Source organism: Hippocampus bargibanti, linkage group LG03, assembly GCF_051943395.1.
Source record: "Hippocampus bargibanti isolate YZ-2025 linkage group LG03, ASM5194339v1, whole genome shotgun sequence".
Lineage (NCBI taxonomy): Eukaryota > Metazoa > Chordata > Actinopteri > Syngnathiformes > Syngnathidae > Hippocampus > Hippocampus bargibanti.
In genome coordinates this window covers 16,291,709-16,309,617 of record NC_142736.1, presented here as the reverse complement: position 1 = coordinate 16,309,617, position 17,909 = coordinate 16,291,709, and the positions used below count along the sequence as shown (strand labels likewise).

General features: G+C 42.0%; 1 protein-coding gene across 3 annotated transcripts in view; it reads right to left on the bottom strand.

The window, feature by feature from the left end:
* LOC148900487 (protein TANC1-like) overlaps positions 1-17,909 on the bottom strand; it is a 68,089-nt gene that overhangs the window by 35,638 nt on the left and 14,542 nt on the right. For 2 of the 3 annotated variants that reach the window (XM_088992223.1, XM_088992225.1), the window contains 3 exons: positions 16,376-16,651; positions 4,265-4,381; positions 1,829-2,119 (listed from right to left, as the gene is read on the bottom strand). In XM_088992223.1, the coding sequence (XP_088848349.1) occupies positions 1,829-2,119; positions 4,265-4,381; positions 16,376-16,651 (684 nt within the window). The remainder of the gene's footprint in view (positions 1-1,828; positions 2,120-4,264; positions 4,382-16,375; positions 16,652-17,909) is intronic. The other variant, XM_088992224.1, reaches the window with a different exon arrangement.

The window sequence follows — 17,909 nt, the reverse complement described above, 5'->3', positions numbered from 1 at the left end:
AGAATAGAAGTTTATTGCTCATCCACAATGGCAGGTAGCAGTGGCATCCATTTTCAGTAGATATGAGGTTAACAAACCCTTCAGAGATGCCACTTGGAAAATAATGAATGATGAGAAATGGGGAGAAAGATGGAAAAAAAACTATTTTGATGAAATTATTCTTTGTCATAGGTTGAGAAATTTTCATGATCTGGTTGGCGACCAACGGGTGGCGCTGTCGGCCCCGCCCGCACCTGCACAGGTGCTGGTCGTCCCGATCAGTGGCGGACTGCCATGTTCGGATTGGCGAACAACGGGTAGCGACGTCAGCCCTGCCTGCAGCCTCGCAGGTGCTGGTCGTTTTAATCAGTGACACTTAAAAGGACTCACGGCACGACCATCCGGTGTCGGTTCATTGTTTGCTGCATGCTTGTTGCATGCATTGTGTATGCTGTGCATGTTTGTTTAACCTTGGCGGACTTTTACGTTTGGTCTTCTTTTGATACTTTGTATTTTTTCTGTTCAGATGATTTTGATGTTTTACATTTTGTTCCTGCCGACCTTAATTTTAATACAATTTGTCAAACAACCTCCTGCTCCCTCCTGCCTGCTTTTTGGGATCCGCACCCGCCATCACCACCTCGCAAACCGTGACAGAAGTTGTTTTTTTCTTTTTGTTTTCTTTTATGTTATTAATGGTACAGTATTTTGTAGAAGTATTCTGAAGGCATGTTTCTAGATATGTGTTATTATTTAAAGTCGCACCAGAGTTGGGGGTGCAGCAGAATGTTTTCTTATTCCAAGATGGCCATAGCAGAAAATAATTGAGACACACTGCCTTAGTACTACCAGTGACTTTTGTCCACCTTAAGGTGAATATCAAGGATCCCAAATAAATACTTCCCTGGCTGTCCACACAGCTGCAGTTAATTCGAAACGAGTGTGGCTAATGTGCAGTACAATCATATAAAACAAGACAGAGGAATCGTTGTAGCATGGCCATGCCTCCCCTCGACATGCCAGATCGACTGCAATCACGATGAATATAAATCAAAATGACAACATACGTATCGTGCAGGTGCCCATGAATAATGCAGTGGTTCTGAAAAAATTTTTTTTGAATTCCCACAACTGTCTTCTGAACAGTACTGTATATCTTTCTGTGCCATGAAAAAAAAACATTTCATGGCTCATAAATGTATATGAAAAAGGCGTCCCATTTGTAGTTCATCACTAAAATGAGCGCCACAGCAAAGCAAAGGTTACAACGTAAGGTTCCACAGTCGCAATACAATCAAGTAGCGACGCCAAAGATGTCGACTCTTACTTGTTTTCGTTTCATTTCGGTTTTCCAATTGTTTATATTTACAGATCATTATTGATCTTGGTTTCACTCCCTGGTGTTTTCTTCTATCTTTGTGATTGCTTTATTTCCCATTATATGGCAGCTGTTCGTGTTAAGCGCTTCGTTACAATTTCAGCTGTTGTTAAAACCTTATATAAATCAATATGTATCGTACAGTTGCATTGAGCTGCGCCGTCTCGTTGAACAATGATTAGTACTGGACACCGCCACCTCAAGCTGCATGTTTTCCAACAGTCATCAGTGCTGCTTGGCATGTTGTGGCACAATGTGCTACAACACTGAGCTGCACAACTCAAAATACGGACTTGCTCGTATGCTTTTAAAAACACTGCTTAAAAGTATGCTTAAAAATCTGCAATATTGTGGGCATGCGATGGTTGACGCGCATTGAAAGTAAAATTAAGTATAACTTGGAAATCTCAACTGTGCTACATCCACTTTATGATTGTTTGGCGTTTTGACCAGCAATGATGTGAACCTTACATTTGGGAGACGAGCTCGGGCTGTGAGGGATGCTGGGCCCGCCGTGTTGCGTGTGCACGCCATGACAGCTGAGCGCCACCAACCGCCACATGATTGCAGTTTTGCCCGAGCCGGCGTTACCCACGATGACGGCCCCTCTTCCCTCGCAGTTGCTGGTTTTTCTCAAGACCTCATCCAGACGTGTGAAGAGCCAATCCCGGCCCACAAAGGATGTTTCTGTTGTGGTGCCGGGAATTTCAAAAAGCAACGGCTTCAGCATGATGTCAGCTTGTTTGAAATGGGCGAATCTCCCTGAGGAAAGTAAACATTTTCATGCAGGATTACACACTGCGTAATTTGAATCAAATGTTTCATAAAAAACAGCGAGAATTACTCATTGATTATTACGCCTACCTTTTTTGCAAATCTGGTTGGGGGAAAAAAGTGGTCTCCTAAGTGCTTGGAACAAAGGATGCTCATTTACACGGCACAAAATTCACCCTCTTTGCGAGAACGTAACTGTATTGTTCCAAGTGTCTAGTCTATTTACATGCTACTCTATTCTTTTCTTGCGGCCACTCAACCAACTGCTTACCCAAATCTGAAATGTGCATTGTCACACGGCGCAGAGGCATTTTGCTGAAAAACTCAATAACAATGGCAAAAAGGAGTTAACAGGTCAATCAACAATTGATTACAATGCCTGACTGGTGACTCGGCATTCTGTAAATGACATCACTCGCTAGAGATTGCCAAACAAAAGCATTTGCGCTCTTAAGTGCATTGGAATGGATTGAAGTCTTAACCTGGCTGGGCGCGTTTTTTTTAAAAAAAAAAAGGATTCTTGAATTTTTTTGAGCTCTAAGTTTTACTCAAAAGATGGTTGGCCAATTTGACCTCGTGCTTCACCTTTAAAGGACAAGCGACACATTTTGTTTTTGTTTCCTAACTGACATCAGAAAAACCATTTATAGCATCTAAAATACCCAAAACACGCAGGCTGATATTTTTAGTCAAATGCAAAACATCAATAAAAATGATTTAAAGTGTCCCAAAACTGCCACAAAATGAACTGGGGAGATTCAGAAAGTCCCGCCCCCTTGGTCGTGACATCACGTCAGGATACTCCTCTACAAACTGCCCTGCTCCAGAATCACAACAATGGCTTCAGAGAGTTCAGATTCGGAGAAAATGCTTTCTTGTTACTCATCCAGTTATGAATATGATTCAAATAGTTCTTAAAGAAGAAAGCATACACGTTTGCAATCGTTTAAAGAAGTCCTTCCGTATCAATTCGAGCCGTCTGGACTCCAATGTAGCGCCCAGAAAATGCACAAGATGGCGCAAGCGCTGTTAGAAATGGGTTAATTTTTCCGCTGGGAATTTGTGTTAACTTACACCTTCTTTATGCGTGTTACCGCAATTGGCTGTGACACACAACGATTCACCATCGCGTAATTTATGTAGTTTTCGCGATCAACACAGTCTTTTCAGATGAAAAAAAGTACCCAAAATGCATTGTGTGTCGCTTTGTCGGTCAGGGGAGTTCCCTCCGGTACGTCACTTAGGGAATCATCACTCGAAAACAAAACTTCTTGAATATTCAACGCGACTCTTCAAACGTAAAATATAACAGTAAAGTCTCGTTATATCGATATTCTCGGGGGTCTGAAAAAATATCGATATAGCCGGACTATCGATAGATCCGATCTTGCGGTGGAATCTTTGTAAAATTCGCTCAGTAGAAGTCATTTGAAGTGATTTTACAAATTATGGACGCAACTATGTCGGGAGGTGTCTTTTGTCCTTGAAAGGACAACCGAGACCTCCGGCCAAGTTAGTTGTATGGTCAAAATATGAGCACCTATCAACATCCTTTATCCGTTATCCTCACAAAGGTCACACGTGTTCTGGGCATACCCTAACTGTTTTCGGGCAGGAAGTGCAAAACATCTCTGCCAGCCAATCACAAAGGCACACAGAAACAAACAACAATTCACGCTCACACTCACTTCTAGGGACAATTTGGAGTGATCCATTAACCTGACATGAGTGTTTTTGAGGATATAGGAGAATACTGGCGTACAGAGAGAAAAAGTGGAGAACATGCTGTTTCGTAAGCCATAACCTGGACGATTTATCTGCCATGTTTAGTCAATAATAATAATAATAATACATTTTATTTCAAGCGCCTTTCAAAACACCCAAGGACACTTTACAATAAAAACAATAAAACAAAGCACATAACAATAAAACCATAAGTAAAATGATACATAATAAAATAGCAGATAGAACTAGACATTGAAAGCAATTTTAAACAAGACATACATTTAGTCATTTAGTCAAGACATAAATGTTTTTTTATGTGTTCTACTGATTACTCGAGGAACAGATAAGGAATATCTTGCTTCTCCATATCTGTTGTAGCATTTACTATTACGATAGCAAATAAAATACCTTTGGGGTCCTCTTTTGTGCGCCCAGGTGTGTTTAGCTTGTGGATGGACCCTCTGTGCCCGCCAACCGCTTGGTTCTCCAGATAACTCAGATCCTCTAGTCTCGTTGAACAGGTTGCTGTCAAAAGAGTCATTATGAGAAGGGCAAAGAAATGCACAAACTGTACAAATACAAAAGCTCACAGGTGTGAAATTCATGGTTTGACTTCATTAATGTTTCCATGGAAACATGAAGAATAATCTGTTCTGCCGCTCCGTGATAACTCCGTGACGTTGCCAAGTCAGGATCGAGGAAGTAGCAAGAAACATTATGACACCTTGTCATCTTCGTTTGACATAAGTTTGGTCAAAATTGATAGTCACAGATGGTGAAATGGGTCACATGACAGAGGGGGAGGGGGAAATGGCCAATTGAGCCCAATGTAGACATTTTCACCTGCACTCACGTTTTTTTGCCAACAGTTCAGACATGGTCGTGTGTTATTTTGAAACAATATTAAATTTAGACTCATAGGCAGAACATTCATTGTTGAATGACAGTGTTGCGAAAAGTTGGACTGTTTCATGCCATCAAACATCAAACATCAAACATCAAACATCGAAAAAAAACGTGAATGAAGAACATGCCGTGCTGGAGAAAAACTGGGAGGCGTTTACTCGCACATCTGCCTTTGCCATCCACCCACTCATACAGCAGAGTTTCGAGGTCAACCATGCTTTATCACCACCGTACTTAAAGGACAACCGACATCTCCAGACAAGTTGTGTCCATAATTTATAAAATGGCTTCAAATGACTTCTACTGAGCATATTTTACAAAGATTCCACCGCATATAGCTATATTTTACGTTTTAAGACTCGTGCTGAATGTTCTGGAAGTCTTGTTTTTGAGTTGGTGACGAGTCCGTACGTGACGTCACTGAAGGAACGCCCCTGACCGAAAAAAGGACACATTGTAGCAGTCCTTCCATCACGTCAATATATTTTGCTGTACTTGTTTGGTCTGAAAACGTCATGTTGCACCAAAAAGAGCCAGAAGAGGGCGACAAAGCTCCATATACAGAATTTATCAGTCTGTGGAAACGGGCTGATTAATTCCTCACACGGAGCCTGGTCGTCATTTTCTGCATCTTTTCTGGGACGCTACTTTGTAGTCCAGATGCCTCAAAATGACACGGAAGGACTTCTTTAATCGATTGAAAACATGTAGGCTTTCCTCTTCAGAACTATTTGAATCATATGCATAACTGGATGTGTAACAAGAAAGCATATTCTCTGAATCTAAAGCCATTGTTTTGATTCTCCAGCAATGCAAGACGTCTTGGCGTGACGTCACGAACTGGGGGCGGGCCTTTCTGAAAATGCCCAATTTGCAGCTCAATTTGTTTCAGATTTTGGACACTTTAAGTCATTTTTATTGGTGTTTTGCATTTGAATAAAAATATCATACTGCGTGTTTTGGGTATTTAAGATGCTATAAAACGTTTTGCTGATGTCAGTTAGGAAACAAAAACGTGAAGTCGGTTGTCCTTCAAGACATCCTCTCCTCTTTCATCTCGAACTGCTTCATGTTATCACAAAGAGTCTTTGTGTTGTCATATTATGTGTTATTTTTGTTTTTCCCAAGATGGCGGCGTGTGAACACGCAGTGGCTCCGCTCTCCCGGCAAATTGGTGTTTCATGTTTATTATGTTTGTTAAAGTCATTATAAGTGCCTTGCATGCTGGGTCCGAGAGGACAGTAATTTCATCTGTGCTGTATGTGATGCATATTAGCATATTTGACAATAAAGCTGACTTTGACTTTTTTGGACTTTGACATTTGTTGCAGTCTTCTGCTAACTTGTACTGTCAGCCAGCATTCTAGTAGGCAATAATGTCCGTCCGTATCTATCTGTCTGTCTGTCTGTCTGTCTGTCTGTCTGTCTGTCTGTCTGTCTGTCTGTCTGTCTGTCTGTCTGTCTGTCTGTCTGTCTGTCTGTCTGTCCGTCCGTCCGTCCGTCCGTCCGTCCGTCCGTCCGTCCGTCCGTCCGTCCGTCCGTCCGTCTATCTATCTATCTATCTATCTATCTATCTATCTATCTATATCTATCTATCTATCTACCTACCTACCTACCTAATTACCTACTTACCTACCTACCTACCTACCTACCAGATGAGAAATTGGACATAGGTTATTGAAATCGTTGGGATCTGAGCCAGGTTTTTTCAGGATTGGAGTTACAGCTGCGGTTTTGAGTGGGACAGGAACAATTCCAGTAGATAATGAGGAGTGAATAATGGCTGAAATAAAAGGGAGGAGAGAGGGTAGGCAGGATTTGATAAGAATTGTAGGGAGGGGTTCAAGCTGACAAATGGAATTCTTGGACTTGGTGATGAAGTCTGAAATTATGAAGGGATGAGGGAGTTTAAAAGAGGATAGCAGTTGATAGGGAGTAGGAAGCTTAGGGGAGGGGAGGGATGCAGAGGAGCCGAGGTGCTGGTGGATCTTGTTGACCTTTTTATAAAAAAACAGAAGCAGAGCATTACAGGTGTCTGAGAAATGAAAGTGTGGGGGGAGAGAGATAGGGGGTTGAATGATTTTGTTGTACGGGCAAAAGAGAGCCCGTGTATTTCAGTAGTCGAGTCAATCAGTCCAGAATAGTATTGTGATTTTGCGCGTGTGATAGTGTCCTTGTAATGGGTGAGGTGAGCTGTGTACATGTCCTTGTGTGTCGTGAGACCGGTCTTATTGTAAAGTCTTTCCAGTTGCCGAGTTTTCGCTTTAATGGAGCGGAGATGAGCGGTGAACCATGGGGCGGACCGGGTGAAAAAGACAAACCGGGACTTTACAGGAGCAAGGGCGTTCAGAGACCTAGCCAGGCCGACTAACACACGGTGGTCTACGGAGTGGCGGTACCCTCTGCGTGGCCGGCGGAAGGATGACCACAGGGAGGTAATATCCTTGGAGCCATCGAGGTGAAAGCCCCGACGAGACCCGCGGTGGATATACCGCGGGCGACGAGTGATTTCCGGGAATTGCCGGCGGCAAGCTCGTCTGTCTGTCTGTCTGCCTGTCTAGCTGTCTACCTGTCTGCCTGTCTCCATCCATCCATCTATCCATCCCTTCATCCATCCATCTCTCTCTCTCTAACTCTCTCTCTCTCTCACTCTCTCTCTTCCTTTTCTGTGTTGTAAAACAAAAAAATAGTTTAGATCATACCACACTTGAATAGATTACATTACATGTCTGGACCAATCAAACTGCTAAAGCATGAAACGAGGGCAGCCTATCGACAGATGATGACCTGGCCAGATGACAATCATGGAAATCCCACTTTGATGCAACCTCCATTAATTTCTGAGGATCCAAGGAAGCTGGAGCACATCTCTGAGGTATTATAGGTTTAAAGCTTTGCGCAATGTTGCTTTCAGGCTGAAGAATTGCAGCCAGCAGTGCCAATAAATCCACAATATCCCCTCGCTTTTGTCAAAAAGCATAATCAAATCGCTCTAATGGAAAAGGCAATACAGCAAAGCCATTCTAGATTGCAGTTCATTGTTCTACATCACAGATTCTTAAGCGATTCTTCATTCTGGGGTCTTAGTGTACCCGGGCAGGTCCGAATTAGTTCTGATACCTTTTGCTTAATGTGTGTGGTACGTCTGGCGCGCAGCCCCGCGATAAATGCGGCCTTTACGGTTTTATTAATGTACCTTTGTTTTATTTAAGTATCTGTGCCTGACCTGCCACTGAACATTTGGCAAGCCCCCTTGATGCCCATCTTTAAAACCCCTTTCAAAACTCACTTGCACTCTTTGGCATTCGACTCGGCATGATTCCGACTTGATCTTGGTTTCACTCCGTGGTGCTTTCTACTAACTTTGTGACTGCTTTTTCCCCCGTATAGGATAGTTGTCCATGTTAAGCACTTCGTTACAGCTTGAGCTGTTGTTAAAACGCTATATAAATAAATATGTATTGTATTGTATTATGTCTTTATAATTCCGCACCTGACACTTGTTCACGTACAGCAAGATGAAGAGAGACACCCTCAACTTTCGCAACTACAGAAGATACGATAATGTACTTTCATAATTTATTAACAACGACTTCAGAAGAACAGCAGTGAAGAGGATCACACATCCAGTAGAGAATGGAGGATGGAGAGAACATCTTGAGTACGAGGTGTGAACAGGAGAAACAATGTGAAGGAGGTGTGAAGTGGGATAAGAAAGATTGCTGTCTGAAGACTGCCTGGCTAAATTGCTGACTTGACCACAAATGAGAGAGAGCAAGGTGGAGAGGGTCCTGTTTTCAGCCAGTTTGACAACATACCCGTCACCTACAGCAAGGCTGCCTCCCTTTTCATCCACTGCAGATGATAGTGTGACTGATTACCTGCCAACACTTGTTGATTCTTCCCCGCATTCAAAGGTCAACTTAGCCCCTCCGCCCATCAAACCTCTGAACAAAGCTTTGCACAGCATTTGAATCACGACCAGTTGTTTTTCAAATGGAATTGAATGTTCATGCCTATTATTCATGCCTATTATTCAGGAATTGAATGTTCATGCCAAAGGTGGAAATCTGCTTCTCTCCCCAAAAAAAGTCAACACAAGTGACCCCCAAAACGATATAAACCTATTTAGGCACTATGGAAGCTCGGCTCGAGGGGTCTTGCTGTGAAGATGTCGGGGAGGAGGAGGGAAAAAGATCCTCCTGGATGGCTCGCCAATAAAGAGTTTGATGGTTCTCTTTATTTGTAAGATGATTCTGCCCCGTGGTTCGCCCAATCTCTCTGTCCCGCGACAGCTCCTTTTATACCATTTTCAAGCGTGTGCTATGCGTCAGGGTGAGACGCACATCAAGGAGACCAAGGAATTGAAAGACATGAAAGGGTTGAAGGGCGCACTTCAAAATCATACACACGTGTGACGCCACATCCTCACCATTTGATGAGATAACTCCAGGCCCGGCTGCATTTATGTAAGCCCCTTTAAAAGCTACTTTTCAATGTGCCTCATTCATAGCCATAAAAGCTAATTGAAAAGCGCTTGAGCATACAGTATAGCTTTGATTCTAAACTCGTCTGAGTCCCTGTACCTAAACAGTCTTCATTCAGTCCAAGCTACTTGGACAAATGTATTTTACCAATTTTGCCCCACTGCGCCCAAACCCTCCACTTTAGCATGCTATTAGACTTGCAAGTAGGTCAACTGGGTGAGACAAAACTGTGCACTAGGAGATATCTACACAGCTAGTAAACTACCAGATTTGAATTTGTTCAACTTCATAATGTCACTAGTAGTGGTACAAGTTGCGTCCATAATTTGTGAAATCGCTTCAAATGACTTCTACTGAGTGCATTTTACAAAGATTCCACCACATATATCTATATTTTACCTTTTAAGACCCACGCTGAATATTCAGGAAGTCTTGTTTTTGAGTCGATGACGATCCCCGACGTGACATCACGGAAGGAACGCCCATGACCGAGAAAGCGACACACAATGCATTTTGGGTACTTTTTTTTCATCTGAAAACATCGTCTAGATCACGAAATTAGAAGGAAAACTACATAAATAACACAATGGTGAATCGTTGTGTGTCGCAGCCAATTGCGGTAACACGCATAAAGAAGATGTAAGTTTACACACATTTCCAGCGGACAAGTGAGCCAATTTCCAAAGCAGATTGTGCGCTATCTTGTGCATTTTCTGGGCGCTACATTGGAGTCTAGACGGCTCGAATGATACGGAAGGACTTATTTAATCGATTGCAAACATTTAGGCTTTCCTCTTCAGAACTATTTAAATTATATTCATTACTGCATGATTAACAAGAAAGCATCTTCTCTGAATCTGAACTCTCTGAAGCCATTGTTTTGATTCTGGAGCAAAGCAGTTTGTGAAGGAGTATCCTGGCGTAACGTCACGAACAAGGGGGCGGGACTTTCTGCATCTGCCAAGTCGCGAGCTCATTTTGTGGCAGTTTTGGGACACTTTAAGTCATTTTTATTGGTGTTTTGCATTTGACTAAAAATATCAGCCTTTTTTTGTATTTTAGATGCTATAAAACCTTTTTATGATAGGAAAGACAAAATGGTTGTCCTTTAAGATTAACATATGGTTGCCATTGAAAAAAGAATAAAAGACATGGAGCTTAAACTGTATATCCTGCTTAAGTTTTAAATACTAGTAAGGTCTTGTCTTCTCGTAAGATAACTCAGAGCTCCAGGATGAATTCAAAAATGTAGTGACCGAATAACCTTCCACTTCTGGGACGCGCGTGCGCTGGCGCGCTTTGGCTGCCGCTGCTTGCCCGCTAATGTTTTTAGCCTTTTTTTAGCCTCTTTTTGACCTCTTTTTAGGCTTTTACGGTTCCCGAACGACTGGAAATACCAGACATTCACCAGACGAACGTTGGCTATCGATTCATCTCATGATTCCGGTTACTTATCCGGATCACGGACGAAGCCGTGTTATCATCTCCACCCACCTGTACCCGCTGTTGAGGGTTAACCTGGCCGCTGCCTCTCTCTGGATGTTGCTGTTGGATATAATGTCGCTTCTCTATCGACCTGTTGGACGGCTGTAGTACTCGGCGGCGGAGCTGCTCAAGTTCCGATCCCAATGAACGAGCCTGCCACCGGCGATTATCCACTTCCCGGAAATCGCTTGTCACCCTTCCGGAGGAATATCCACCGCGGATCATGTCGAGACTTTCACCTCGATGGCTTCAAGGATATCACCTCCCTGTGGTCATCGGTCCGCCAGCCACACAGAAAGAGCAGCCGCTCCATCAATCACTGTTTGTTAGCCGGCCTGGCTAGGTCGGCTAATGCGCCTCGAAGTGGGGACGCCACCAGCGTCAACTTTGGCCTCCTCAACGTCCGCTCGCTTACGGGAAAGGGGCGTCTTATCTACATCCTAAGTATCTACATCCTAAGTGACCATAAGCTTGACATTTTGTGTTAATGAGATCTGGTCAACGGTGGGAGACTACTCCCAGCTCAACGACGCGACTCCGCCAGGCTTTGTTTACATTTCTAAGCCCCCTGTCCGCCCCGTGGTTCACTGCCCATCTCCGCTCCATGAAGATTAAAACTCGGCAACTGGAAGGACTTTACAGAAAGACCGGTCTCACTACTCACTAGGACATGTACACAGCTCACCTCACCCATTACAAGGACTCAATCTCACGTGCAAAACCGCAATACTACTCTGGACACTATTGACTCAAATCCTGGAAACACACGCGTCCTCTTTTCCCTCTATCACAAAATCATACAACCTCCTATCTCTCTCCCCTCACACTTTTATTCCTCTGATACATGCAACAACATGTTTTTTAGCGAAAAGATCAATAAAATCAATCAGCACCTCTGGTCCTCTGTCCCCCCCCCCCTCTCCCAGCCTTTCTACTCCTTCCCAACTAATTTCCGCTTTTGAACTCCCCCATCCCTCAATAATCTCAGACATTATAATCAAATCCAATGATTCCTCCTGTCAACTCGACCCCTCCCTACTAGTCAAGTCCTGCCTAACCTCTCTTCTCCCATTTATTTCAACCATTATTCACTCCTCATTATCAACTGGAATTGTTCCTATCCCACTCAAAACTGCAGCTGTTACTCCAATCCTGAAAAAACCTGGCTCAGATCCAAACGATTTCAATGACTTACGTCCAATTTCCCACTTTCCATTCATCGCCAAAATCCTTGAAAAGACAGTTGCGTCCCAGCTTCACTCTCACCTCACTCACAATAACCTCTACGAACAATTGCAGTCTGGTTTCCGCCCCCGCCACAGTACTGAATCGGCTCTCATAAAAATCACAAATTATCTTTTCATGGCAGCCGATGCCGGTTTACTCTCCATCCTCATCCTTCTCGACCTGACCTCAGCTTTTGACACCATTTCCCACCCTATCCTGCTCAACAGACTTTCCACCCTAGGCATCACGCACACCCCACTTCGCTGGTTTCATTCCTATCTCTCTAATCGCTCACAATTTATCCAAATCAACTCGTTCACCTCACGGTCCTCTCCTGTTTCCTCTGGTGTGCCTCAATGGTCTGTCCTGGGGCCCTTTCTCTTTATTATCTACCTACTTCCTCTTGGCAATATTTTCCGCAAGTTTGACATTCACTTTCACTGCTTCGCGGATGACACCCAACTCTACCTCTCCAGCAAACCCGACGCCTTTCTTCCACCTGCATCCCTCTCACTTTGCTTCTCAGAAATTAAATCCTGGCTTTCCCATAACCTTCTCAAGCTTAATGGTGAAAAAACTGAACTTCTCCTTGTCGGTACCAAATCCACCCTCCACAAAACTAACAGTTTCTCTCTCACCATTGACAGTTCAACCGTATCCCCCTCCCCTCAGGTCAAGAGCCTGGGTGTCATACTGGATAGCTCACTATCTTTTCACTTCCATATAAATAACATAACACGGTCTGCTTATTTCCACCTCCGTAATATTAACCGTCTCCGTCCCTCGACCCCCCCCCCCCCCCCACTCCGCTGCTATCCTTATCCACAGTCTCGTCACCTCCTGCATCGATTATTGTAACTCACTTCTCTTCGGTGTCAATCAGAAATGTCTCCATAAACTCCAACTCGTCCAAAATTCTTCAGCCCGGAACATCACCAGAACCCCCTCCTTTCACCACATCACCCCTGTCCTCCAGCAACTCCACTGGCTCCCTGTTAAACATCGAATCGAATTCAAAATACTTCTGTTTACATTTAAAGCCATCCATAACCTTGCCCCTCCCTATCTTTCTGACCTGCTTCAAATCTCCGTTCCCTCTCGGCCCCTCAGATCCTCATCCGCCCTTCACCTCTATGTGCCCTCTGCCCGTCTCACCACAATGGGATGCAAAGCTTTCAGCCGCTCTCCTCCTAAACTCTGGAAATCACTTTCACCCAACATCCGTAATATTGACTCTCTCCCTATTTTCAAGTCCCACCTCAAAACCTGTTTAAAATTGCTTTCAATGTCTAGTTCAATCTGCTATTTTATTATTTATCATTTTACTTATGGTTTTATTGTTGTGTGCTTTGTTTTTTTTTGTTTTTATTGTAAAGTGTCCTTGGGTGTTTTGAAAGGCACTTGAAATTAAATGTATTATTATTATTATTATTATTATTATTATTATTATTATTATTATTATTATTATTATTATTATATTATTATTATTGACTCCCCCCACACACACAACTGGAGAACATTTCTGAACTCAAGTACAACGGATCCATTTTATCAATTAGGAGAAATTACAGGTGTTCATTTTGGTGCTAATAGTTGAATCTTGATGTTTGACACATCCCTCCTATTTGGGAAACACAATGCATTTTGGGTACTTTGTTTAGTCTGAAAACTTCGTGTTGATCCGTGTTGATGGCGAAATTAGAAGGAAAGCACATAAATAACAGGGTGGTGACAAATTGGCCCATTTCCAGCGGAGCTTGGGCGCCATCTTGTGCATTTTCTGGGACGCTACATTTCAGTCCAGATGACTCAAAATGACACGGAATGTCTTCTTTAATCGATTGCAAATATTTATGCTTTCCTCTTCAGAACGATTTCAATCATGTTCATAACTGGATGAGAAACATCTTCTCTGAATCTGAAGCCAATGTTTTGATTCTCGAGCAAGGCAAGACGTCTTGGCGTGATGTCACAAACAAGGGGGGGCGACACCTTTTGAAACTGGCCATTTCCGGGTTCATTTTGAAGTAGTTGTTGGGACACTTTAAGTTATTTTTATTGGTGTTTTTCATTTGACTAAAAATATCAGCCCGCGTGTTTTGGGTATTTTAGATGCTATAAAACGTTTTTCTGATGTCAGTTAGGAAACAAAAAATGGTGTTGGTTGTTCTTTAAGCATGAATTCATGGAAATTGAATAATGCTCTAAGTTCTTTTTACTTAGGACTTATTAATAAGCGTGTTTCTCCAGGAGCAAGAGCTCACTATAGAAGAAAATATTCTTTATTAGTCGACGTTTCATGCTGACCAAATCCGCTTCAATCTCCTAACATACAGTGAGCCTGAAACATTGCACTAATGTCCTTTCAGAATTCAGAGAAGAATTCAGGGTGCAGAAATTACAGCATGAGCGTCTCTCTCACAAAACTTTAAGACATTCAAAACGTCTCTCTCAAAAGCCACAGAGGTTATTCATATGCAATTTTGTGTGTTAGCTCCTTAGGGCGTGAGAAAATTGAATACCTCCAACTACACTTATTTTTGATGATACTTTCTTGTCTTTTTACTTATATACAGTATATAGCATGTAGTACAGGTGTATCTCTGAACTATTCTAATGACTTTGTAAAGCAAAAATAGACTGATACACACCACGAAACAAACACGGGCACATTAAATAAATAAATAAATAAATAAATAAAATAACCAGTTTGAGAAGAAAAAAATAACATTTCTCAGCCATTACGTCCTCAAAAAATGAACCGAAATGTAAACATCCTATAACTGCTGACATCGCTGTCTACAGAAATCCATTTCAGCCTTTACTATATATTCATTTATTCCCTACCAAAGATATTCAGTATAAGATCATACTAGTATGGTAAGTCAAATTTAATTGAAATTGTAATAGCAGCGCAAAAACTATGTGCCGGAGTGTGCTGAATCGTCCTACCAGTGAGAACAAAGAACATAACATAGCAGCAGAAGTCGTAGGAGCAATAGGAGAAGACTTGAACCAAATAAATGCTTTTCAAACAGCTTTTCAAATGTGTCCATTCTAGTGCTTCCCGATGTATTACAGAAAATGAAAATGTGGAATAAGATCATCATGAAGTATGGTATTAATAACCCAATACTTCAGAACAGTTGTTCTTCACCTGAAGAGAGGTACCAAAACCAACCTGTTCATATGCTCATTCATCAAATCATTTACTACTGAAAAAAAAAGTATTTCAAGAAGTGGACCTTCAGTTTTCAGTTGCTCAACTTGGCATGACAAATCATGCAGATATGATGCTGAGTCTCATCACGTTCTGTGGTGCATGTGAATCAATGTGGTGCATATTGTCCGGCTACTTAGACCACATTCTAAAAAACAAAAAAAAAAAAAAAAAAAAAACCAACAACTGCATACTATCCCGACAGTCACACGTTGACTACGAAGCAAACTCAATTTCCCACAACACTGATTGAACAAGCAATGTAATGTGATCATCCACAGCCAGTGATGGCCTAGCGGGAGTACCATAACTAATTGACATGTTGAGCCGGTTGTGTTTTCACCTCCATGGCAGAGAGTCCATTACTCAATTCAATTCCAGAGAGTGATTCACCAAACCACTGGGGTTCAATCGAACCCAGGTTAAGAAACAATGGGACATTGCTGTCATCTTCAATCTGTTCGCTTTGCCTTCCCTCTTGCTATTTTACATGGTGTATCATGCATGTTTTTATGCTGCAGCCTAATTGCAATTTTGCAGCTATACATGACCGCGAAGCTTTGTTTTAAATTTAGAGCAATGCACTGCATGCTCTATGCATGCATTGCTCTATCTGCAATGCATCTTCTCAACTTTCATGTGGAGTAAATATTAGCAGGCCCAGCCAGTACTGTGCAGCCCACTTTGTCTTTATCCTCAATTTCATCTCGACTGTCGAAATGAAAGCAGCAGCTGACAGAAGAAACTGGCAGGCTTAACTGTGAATCCACTCCTTGGGGAATCTCTTTTATGCCTGCACCAGAAATCAAGCACAAATGAATAGACATCTAAGGGAATGAGAAGAAGAAGAGGAGAAGAGGCTTGTGCACCAGCACTGATCGTGACAGGAGAGGTAAGAGAGTTAGTTTTATGACAGCCTCAGTGGGGCATTTCAACTGCACTGCTCACTAGTAGTCCGGCCATTATACGGCGCAAGCAGTTCTCACTCCATCTACCATCAAATGAACAAATGGACTGGGTCTGTTTTCCAAACTTTTTTTGCATCAAGTAATATGCCGTATATGAAATCATGAGCTACACTGGCAAACCTACATGTATTTTAGTAGCTATGAGCAGAATTTGAGTTGGAACAGCCTTGGTGGACTCATACTTTACTTGACAACCAAGATTATTAGAACAATGGATTAGCGGTACCTGCCACCGAATTTGGACGAGGCAGGACCAAGGAGGAATGGCTGTGTATGTGACGTTGTGGAAGGGGTCTCTTGGGTGGCGAGGGTGTCCTGGGCTCCTTAATATCGACTGTCACTGATGACTCCTGAAGTTGGATGTTGGGATTACTCCGTGGGGGCACAAGATGATTGTCCTTGCCTGCTGGGCCCTTGATGACAACGCTGCCCCCTGGGTGTTCCTCCGCAGTCAGATCTGAGATGCTCCGCTCCTCATTCTCAGAAGAACTAGTGATGGTGGCTGAAAACCACAAGAGGAAGATTGGAGAGGTAGGCCAGGATTATGAACAAAAATTGAATACAGTGACACCTTGCCTGAAGAATTAAATTTGTTCCCTGACCAAGCAAGGATTTATAGTCCAATAATCTCTTCCAGCCACCTCCTAAAACTAATAATATTACAGTTTATATGTATTATAATAAAAAATACCCACCCACCCATCCATTTTGTAACCCGCACTATCCTCACAAAGGTTGTAAGTGGTCTGGAGCCTTTCCCAGGAGTCTTTGAGCATGAGGCTGGGTACACCCTGAACAGGCTGCCAGCGAATCACAGGGCCCACATAGATTTTGAGTGACAAAATTAACCTGTCTTGCATGTTTGTAGAATGTGGGGAAAATTTGATTTCCCAGAGAAGACCCACAGAGGCAATGGGATAACATGCAAACATAGAAAGTTCTGGGCCTGATTGAAACCTTCAACCTCCGCATGGTGAGGCGGAGTTGCTCGTCCCCTGGGTCAACTTTTGTAAATTCACGTTCAAATCTATCTTGAGTTATCTGGGACTTACTTCTTTATTTTTCATGGTCTGTCTTTAATACCTTCAGATACCACTAGAATCATGGAACCGCGGTCCTGGTTAACAAGAAAGCAGTAATTGATACAGTATTAGTGACAGAGCATAGAAGCTTTCAAACCCAACTGAGTTTACCTTAGGTTGTTCATGGAAGTTCATGGAAGTTTTTCCCAAATGTGTCTTTACATGTGCACTTCCAATTATTTTTTTCCCAAATCAAATTATCTGCAAGCACATTATTAATCCATTTGGCGATCATAGTTCTTTGTAAACACAGTACAGCAATGGGTTTAAGCTATCTATATAGCCTATTAAATGAAACTTGTTTCAAAAAATAGGTCACATATTTTAACTATTCCTAGCAGGACTCAGTTCCTATTCCCATCATTAGTTTAAATCAGCTACTTATTATGTATCATTTTATTTATGGCTTGATTATGTGTATTGTTCTTTAAATTGCAAAGTGTGTTCTGAAAGGCGCTTGGAAATTAAATGTCTTAATAATAATAATAATAATAATAATAATAATAATAATTAATAATAATAATAATAATAATAATATAATAATTAATATATTATTATTATTATTATTATTATTATTATTATTATTATTATTGTTATTATTATTATTATTGTTGTTGTTGTTGTTGTTGTTATTCTAAAAAGTCATTTTGAAATCCAGCACAAACTAACACATGCACA